At 38.7% G+C, this 9,119-nt stretch overlaps 1 protein-coding gene across 4 annotated transcripts in view; it reads left to right on the top strand.

Annotated features, from left to right (window-relative positions):
* The window catches only part of DNM3 (dynamin 3), a 576,371-nt gene that overhangs the window by 235,716 nt on the left and 331,536 nt on the right, over window positions 1-9,119 (top strand). For all 4 annotated transcript variants that reach the window (XM_021682631.1, XM_021682630.1, XM_021682632.1 and 1 more), the window contains exon 11: window positions 4,745-4,831. In XM_021682631.1, coding sequence (XP_021538306.1) covers window positions 4,745-4,831 — 87 coding nt within the window. The remainder of the gene's footprint in view (window positions 1-4,744; window positions 4,832-9,119) is intronic.

Genomic DNA, 9,119 nt, shown 5'->3' with positions numbered 1-9,119 from the left:
AAAGCGATCCCCCCCCCCCCTCTTCCCCCCCTTTCTCCTCCCCCCCGCCTTTTCTCTCGCGCCCCCCTTTTTTTTTTCCTTTCCCCGCGGGGGGGGGGGGGGGGGGGGGGGGGCTCTTCCGGCATCTTCTTTTTCCCTTTTGTTCCACTTAGAATTTAGACTCATTTACTTTCCAGTTGTCTCAATTATAGGTACAAAGTTATAGCTCTGGTGGGCTCCTTTTCTGGTGAAATTAAGCCCATGGGTAGTAAGCTTGGAAAGGTCAGGAGACACACACACACAAGATCATTCCTTCTGCCAAGGCCAGTAGATGGGAGGGTTCTTGGGTGATTCTACTTCTTGGGATATTCTTGCCATTTCGGCCTTTCTCTGACTTCATGATGGCTGCATACTAGCCTGGGGTCCTTCAACTATCAAATACTTTTTTTCTGAATAAATATTTATAGTGCCACTATTTGGTGTTTTAAAAAATAACCTTCTGCTATCATCCATTTTCTAAATGCTGTTGAAGGCATGCCTGTCCTCCTCAGTAGACCACTATTCCTGTGCAGCCACTTTTCTACAGGAGTACGATTCTATATTTGTGTGTCTATTGTCAAAAAGCAAAGATGCACTGTTAGCTTGGGATGCCCTGAGCGCAGAGGAGAAACAATAGTTACTCTGGTGGCCTAGGGCAGGCTAGTGGTTACGGTCAGATATACCACCCAGGTTTGTACTAGTCAGGAAGAACAACTGGTATTGATTGGCTATCTCTTCTATATTTAAAACTTTTTACAGACCTCACAAAAAATAACTTATAATACTCTCAGAGTATAAAAGGGCTTCTGGGATGATAGAACTTTTCTTGGAGGATGCTTCCAAAACTTGAAGTGGAAGTTCCATTTGTATCCTGCAATTATTCATGAAATAAGCTCCCAAATGAGCATACATCTCAGGATTCAGCTTGGGGTCTCAGTAACAGGGTAATGGTTTGGGGACCTCATGAATAGACACTGGGCTGTGATTTTTGAGGTAACCAAGGCAGCCAGGTTTCTATGCTTTTATTATGATGTTATACAAGCACGCTATGGTCACTGTAGATAAATTTTGAGAATATAGGGATGTATATAGAAAAAATGCAAATTATGCATAATCCCATCATTCAAAGAGGTTATGCCTATTAACATTTTGTAGTATTTGTGTAGATCTTTTTCTGTATACAGACAGTAGATTTGCAGCTTCAGGAGGTTTAATATTTATTTGTGATTTGTGATTATGATGGTTCCATGAAGAATTGCAGTTTGTTGTCTGCAGTTTGTTGTGTGTGCATCATGTATACTATAAAGTTGGTGTGTACAGTGACCTTGTTTGACCATGGAGCAGCCATGGCTCAGGGAGGCCTAGTTCTAGTTGCTTAAAATTAGGAGAATATTAGGTGCTACAACATTACTCAAGAATTTTGAGATTTGTTAGGTCTCAGGCTGTGTCCTTGAAGGATATCAAGGGTATATGGTGGCCTGTGACTATGTGTATATATGTGTATGCTTGTGTGTAATCACATTATATAATTAGTAGCCTGATTTTCTTCACTTAGTGTCATATTATAAACACTTTACCGTGTTATTAGATAATATTTAGGGAGTGGATAGGATAAAAAATTAGGTATTGAATATTATTTGGAGTGGCTAATTATATCCCATAAGTGGGTCTACCTTAACTTACTTAATATTATTAGAGTTAGAGACTTAAGTGGTTCAAAGAGTTTAGTTTATTCATTTGTCTTATTATTGCTATTCCAAGTAATGCTGTGATGAATGTCCTTATTATTTTATCTCAGAATCCTGTGAAATAATTAGGTCAACAGATATATAAATGGATGGCTTTGAGATTTTTTGATACATATTGCCAAGTTGCTTTCCAGAAAGATTATTCTCATTGTCCCTACTTCAGCAAGTTTAAACTGTGCTAGTATCTTCATCGGTATTAAGGATTATAAAAATAATTATAGCAATTTGACAACATGATAGTTATTATCTTTCTTTGCATTACTTTGATCATTTGTGCAGTTTAATATTTTTCTTCTGCTTATTGATCATTAAATTTCTTTTTTTAATAAAATCATATTCTTTGCCTGTTTTTAAATTAACATATAATGTATTATTTGTTTCAGGGGTACAGGTCTGTGATTCATCCGTCTTACACATACACAGCACTCCCCACAACACATACCGTCCCCAGTGTCCATCACCCAGCCACCCCATCCCTCCCACCACCCTCCACTCCAGCAACCCTCAGTTTGTTTCCTGAGATTAAGAATCTCTTATGGTTTGTCTCCCTCTCTGGTTTCGTTTTGTTTCATTTTTTTCCTCTCTTCCCCTATGATCCTCTGCCTTGTTTCTCAAATTTCACATATCAGTGAGATCATATGATAATTGACTTATTTCGCTTAGCATAATGCCCTCTAGTTCCATCTACGTCATTGCAAATGGCAAGATTTCATTTTTTGATGGCTGCATAATATTCCATTGTGTATCTATACCACATCTTCTTTATCCATTCATCTGTTGATTAACATCTAGGCTCTTTTTTTAAAAATTTTTTTATTGTAATGTTAATCACCATACATTACATCATTAGTTTTTGATGTAGTGTTCCATGATTCATTGTTAACATCTAGGCTCTTTCCATAGTTTGGCTATTGTGGACATTGCTGCTATAAACATTGGGGTGCACGTACCCCTTCGGATCACTACATTTGTATCTTTGGGGTAAATACCCAGTAGTGCAATTGCTGGGTCATAGGGTAGCTCTATTTTCAACTTTTTGAGGAACCTCCATACTGTTTTCCAGAGTGGTTGCACCAGCTTGCATTCCCACCAACAGTGTAGGAGGGTTCCCCTTTCTCCACATCCTCACCAACATTGGTCGTTTCCTGACTTGTTAATTTTAGCCATTCTGACTGGTGTGAGGTGGTATCTCATTGTGGTTTTTTATAAATTTTTTTTTAAAAGATTTTTTATTTATTTATTTGAGACAGAGAGAATGAGAGACAGAGAGCATGAGAAGGAGGAGGGTCAGAGGGAGAAGCAGACTCCCTGCCGAGCAGGGAGCCCGATGTGGGACTCGATCCCGGGACTCCAGGATCATGACCTGAGCTGAAGGCAGTCGCTTAACCAACTGAGCCACCCAGGCGCCCCTCATTGTGGTTTTGATTTGTATTTCCCTGATGCCGAGTGATGTTGAGCACTTTTTCCTGTGTCTGTTGGCCATTTGGATGTCTTCTTTGCAGAAATGTCTGTTCATGTCTTTTGCCCATTTCTTGATTGGATTATTTGTTTCTTGGGTGTTGAGTTTGATAAGTTCTTTATAGATTTTGGATACTAGCCCTTTATCTGATATGTCATTTGCAAATATCTTCTCCCATTCTGTGGATTGCCTCTTAGTTTTGTTGACTATTTCCTTTGCTGTGCAAAAGCTATTTATCTTTATGAAGTCCCAATAGTTCATTTTTGCCCTTGTTTCCCTTGCCTGTTTTTATATTAGTATTATTCTTATTAATTTGCAAGTGCTTTTTTTTTTTTTGCAAGTGCTTTAAATAAGAATTGGAATTAACCTTTGACCTGTCCTAAGCCATGAATTTGCACCCTTCTCTCCATTCTGTTGCTGCCATCCCAGGCCAACTCTCCATCATTTCCCATCTGAATTGCTTCAGGAGCCAAAATTCATAGCAGGTCTGCAAGCATCCCCCTGATATGACCCCTGTTTATCTTTCTAACTTCGCCATCAGATCATCTTCCTCACTCTCTGCTCTGATCTTCCTTTACTTCTTTTACCATCCATTGTCCCTGTCCTGCATTGCCTTCACACACGTTCTTATGCTTGGAGAGCTTCATTTTCCCCACAACTGTTCCTACACAACTTTACCTGACTAAGTCCTAGGTTAGGCCTCCTTAAACATCCTCATAGCATCCCATTCTTCTTCCTTACATTGAAAACAACTATGATTAATTCATTCCCCTTTGTAAATTAAATTTTTGACAATTACCTGCATAATTTAGATGGGATGAATGATTGAAATGAGTTATTTGTGTACACACAAACACATCTGTTAGGAAGGAATTAAAAAATATCTCTGTGGTTCATGGAATGAATCATTCTCAAAGAGTAGTGGACAAGATAATGGGCTCTGGAGTCTGAGGACTTGGGTTGGAATCCTGGACCCACCAATTCTGAGCTGTTTACTCTTAGGCAAGTCACTTAACTTCTCTGTGTTTCACTTTTTTCCTTTATAAAATGGGGTTAATAATAGAATCTATCTTTTATGATTGTTGTGAATTTTGAATGAGATAATTCATGAGGTATTTAGCACACAGCCTAGCACATGGTAAGTACTCTATAAATGTGAGTTATTATTCTCCTTTTCATGCTCATTTCCATCTTCTTTATCTTTGAACTTTGTTAAGTGCCAACTCTGCAGAGCATAGTAGTAGATGGTATTTGGGTTTCTGGGTTTTGTTGTTGTTGTTGTTTTTTCAGGGAATTTCTCTACTGGTTTTAAAGTGTTTCCTATCAGATAATGTAGTTATTTTGATTATAGTTTGTGACGCCCCTTCTGTCACTCTGCCATTCTTCTTTAGGATATTTTACTTTTTTGCTTTCAGATTTGCTATATGTACCTTCTATAAGACAAAATAATTTCTCTCTGCTTCTTTTTTTGAAGCATAACTTTTTGAGTATTAACACTCAGGTCTGCTTCTCTTAACAGCTGGCAAACTTCCCCAGACTCTGTGAGGAAACAGAAAGGATTGTTGCCAACCACATTCGTGAACGAGAAGGGAAGACAAAGGACCAGGTGAGGGGAGGCTTCCTTGGCGGGCAGGGTCCTTGTGGGGAGCGGAAGGTCTCTCTCTGGGGCTGCCTGGTGGTCTCCAACAGTTGGCCTGTCTCTGAATGGAAAAAAGTAGCTGCAAACACAACCACACAGGTTTATTTGTACTTATTGATGAATTTTATCCATGTGTTGCTATGCTAACATCTTGTGTATGTTAAAAAGATAAACAAGTATAAAAACTTCAGAAGGATGACGTTTTGAAAGCAGTAATAGGAGTTCCATTACTTTTTTTGTTCCCTCAGTGCTCCATGGATCATCATGTGTACCCCAGCATGTACGCACCCCACTTTGAAAACCAAGAATCCAGAAACATACCACATTTTTTTCTTTAGGCAGGGGTTCTTAACCTTTAATGGGCCCACAGATGGGTATGAGGATATTCATAAATTCCAAAAATGTTATGCACAGTGTTTGGTGTTTGCAGTTTCTTTTCTGAGGTGCTTATCCTTAAGAACAGCTCTTTCAAACATTTCTATTTAGTAAATGCCTATGGCTTGTAAGGTGTGACCTTAAAATTATCTTCTAATCCTATTCAGCTCCGTGAATTCAAAAGATTATTTTATGTGACGATCCTTAATTAAAAAAAAAAAAAGCTAAGGACTATGTGAAAATAATAAAAGCTTCTTAAATTTAGGTGGATTTTGTTCTTAGTTATTTAGAAAACATTATAATGGGAAGCACGGAGGTTTTCAAGTGGTCTTGGATTCCAGGACACAGCTGTGACAGCATGGAGAGGACACTGGACCCAGGCCATGTGTTCTCCACAAAATAACAGCATGTTCTTGTGAAAATCACTTCTCAGGACTGTTGTTTCCTCATGTACAACATTGGGATGTGGGTCCATATGATCTCAGAAGTCTCTATAAGTTGCAATTCCAAGATTTTTGTACTTCTTAGGTGAGTTGTAAAGGTGGAGAGGGACAGCCAGGGGAAAAAAGGAGGAAGGCAAAATAGAAGAGTGAGACAAACCATAAGGAGAGAGACGCAGGCAACCTGCCACAGAGGGTGTGTGCAGGGGCCGGGAGGGGAGGGGTGGCAGGAGGAAGTGAAGAGACAGGATGGAGGCCCAGTAGGTTGGGATATTTGACTCAGTAACAGCTTGCTCTCTGCTTGAGCTATGGGATTCATTGCTACTACTTTTTATCATTGTGCTTTCAAAGTTAATTAACCATTATTTATAGTTTTCACTTGTTTTCCAGCTTCCACATCCTTGGATAGCTACAATAGCCAAAAGAGGAAAAAACAGGCTTTGTGACTTAGTGGAGATAAACAAATCAATGTTAACTCATGAACCAATGAAATGAAGCCCAGGCCCAGATATAAAATCCCGCCGCCAGAAGTTCCCCCGCACATCTAACGTCATGGCTGCTGTTGGACCAAGAAAACTTAAGTTCTAGTATCAGCCATACTCCTGACTTTAAGTCAATAAGATAACCGTTTTAATTTGGTGTCTTTATAAAATTCAAGGGATAATATATCCTACTTAACTCTTAGGGATCCTATGTAAAAACAATGTTGAGGAAAAAGTAGTACAGTTATTATCTTAATTATAAGCAATTGTTAACTTCTTCATGTTTCATGTTTTAGAGTTTTTGCTTTCCTAAAATGATATTCTCAAATTTAACGTTGTTAAGATTGTGGGCTTCCAGTTTAGACTGCCTGAGTTTGAATGCAAGCCCTCCCATTACTTTCTGTGTAAATAACAAGGTACTCAACATCTTATACTTGAGTTTCCTCATCTTAAAGTGGGGTAATAATGTTAGTTAACTCAGAGGCATTTTGTGAGGATGAAATGAAGTAATCCAAATACAGCTCTTAGTTCTTCATTAATTTTAAGTGATTTTCATTGTTTTTCCTGAAGAGCTATGACACATAGTATCTGTGAGAAAGAATTGCCTTTTCTGATTTCAAGAGAAATTGTCTTCCATCTGCAACTCCGATGTAATGATGACAGTTAATCAATTAACCACTTGAAGCTGGTGCTTGACACCTGTAATATGGACCTGTGTAGCATAGTAAAATCATGCATGTTCTTGGTATTTGAATATATCAGTTTGTATAGATCTCACATAAGAGTTCTGAACTCTGTGCTGCTTTGGGTCATATGATGCTTCTGAAGTAGCCGGTCAGAGAGTGACCCATTTCCTCCAGCCTCTGTACCAGAAATGCTTTGAGGTGTTCTTGCAGTTATTTTCAGTTTTAAAAGATTTTTAAGAAATTATTACCAGCCTCTGCTGGAAGCTTTGTGTGGGGGTGAAAGTCTTCAAAATTAAAAAATTTGGGAAATCATAAATCTGTGAACTTTTTTCTTAAACAGTTTTTTCAAACATCTATGTATGCCTGCTCTTAATCCAGGTGCTTCCATACATGTCATTGCATGTGAAAGTGGCTGACTTTGTGGGCGATTACTGCTAGCAGGGGTAGCTTTACTTTTCTTTAAATATTCAGTAACTGTGGGTAAAAAGGCAGTGAGAAACTCTGAGAAAGTGAAAAAATGAGAAAAAAATGTACTATTTTCCTTTTCATCCTCCACATGTGACCTGGCTCTTTTCCTAGGATGAACACAGACTCCCAGTTTCCAGGAATATGAATGAGAGCAGCCATAGTTTTTATTTTTTTTCTACTTTTTTCCTATAGTGCAGTCCAAGTTAATGTGCATGAACGGCCAAGATATTCATGACAACCTTAGGCAGTGTTGAGAATTATGTAGATATTTTGCTCTTTATGGTGGCAACAATTTATTTGTGCTTAAACATTATGGTTTATTGATACAAACCCTTGGTGAAACAGATTTGGGAGTATGACATTTAACAGAATCTGGCTTCATTGTAGGGAGAATAGAGGCAATACCATAATCTAATAATGACAATTCTTCCTAACTCTTTAGTTTTGTTCATTAAGAGAAGAAATGAAACTGTATCTGATGACATGAAACTTTTTTATACAAGTACGATGTTACTGACCTAATAGTGCCTGTACCTTGGCTTTATGATTGGTAGTGGGGATGGATTTGGGGTGATCCATTTATTCTTTTTGGCAGGTCCCCTTGGGACTCACAGCAAGATTTGGCCAGATGACCAGCCGAGATTAGCCATGAAAGCAAAACCTTAGAGCTCATAGCATTGGGTAGTGAGAGAAAATAATAAGTGGCCATGTACTAATTATAATGTGGTAATAAATTGCTCCCTTTAAAGTAAAGTATTTTTCAAGGCTGGTAGAAGTTATAAATTTATAGCCACAAATACTTACTGAGCACCTACTATGTGTATCATGCTACATTCTGGGCATAAAGTGGCGAACAAGAGAAGTATAATTCCTGCTTCCATGGAGCTTACTTGTACTCTTGCAGGGAAGCAAAACATCAAACAAAATATATACAGATAATTAGTTACATTTGTGGTATACACAACAAATAAAAAGCATAAGGTGCAATGTACATGTAAAATATAATATGATAATATAGTCTATATGACAGTAATAGCTTGATCCAGTCTGGTCTGGGATGAGGGTACAGGTTGAGGATCTGATAAGGCTTTCCTGAGGAAGTACTCTCTGGGAAGCATTATATAGACCATGTCAGTGAACCATTATTATCAGGGCTCTGATGCACTCAAATGTCATCTTCAGTGGAAGGAGGCGGCCTGAATAAGCCTACTGTGTTTATCAAAAGTTCATTCAACAAAGTCAAAGTACAGAGTTCTGGAGGTATGTGGGCAGAGATTCTTTTTTTTTTTAGATTTTGTTTATTTGAGAGAGAGAGTGAGCACAAGTGGGGATGGAGGGTGGGGTAGAAGGAGAGGGAGAAGCAGACTTCCTTCTGAGCAGAGAGCTCCATCCCAGGACCCCAGGATCATGACCTGAGCCAAAGGCACATGCTTAACCGACTGAGCCACCCAGGTGCCCCTGTGGGCAGGGATTCTTAAGTATTTTTTTCTATTAACAAGTCTCAGCATTCTAGAAAAACAAGGGACACAGTTGGGAGAGCAAGGAAACAGGAAGGGGAACTCAGTTTTGAGTATCTCTGGAATAAAACTCCCTTCCGGTTTCTGGTTGGTTGCTTCACTCTCTCTTGTTCTAAGCCCTCTTGTCTCCTATTGAAGAATATTTTCTACAGAGGGACTTTCCAAATCTCTGACTTAGAGTTTATAAGTATCTTGTGGTTCGAACATTTTCATGTTTCATGTTTACTGGAACATGCATTCAATTCATTCCTTGACAAATCTTGATTGAATGTGCATGTTGTTCTAGG

The sequence above is a fragment of the Neomonachus schauinslandi genome, chromosome 6, assembly GCF_002201575.2.
Source record: "Neomonachus schauinslandi chromosome 6, ASM220157v2, whole genome shotgun sequence".
Taxonomy (NCBI): domain Eukaryota; kingdom Metazoa; phylum Chordata; class Mammalia; order Carnivora; family Phocidae; genus Neomonachus; species Neomonachus schauinslandi.
This window is presented reverse-complemented; position numbering and strand designations above follow the sequence as displayed.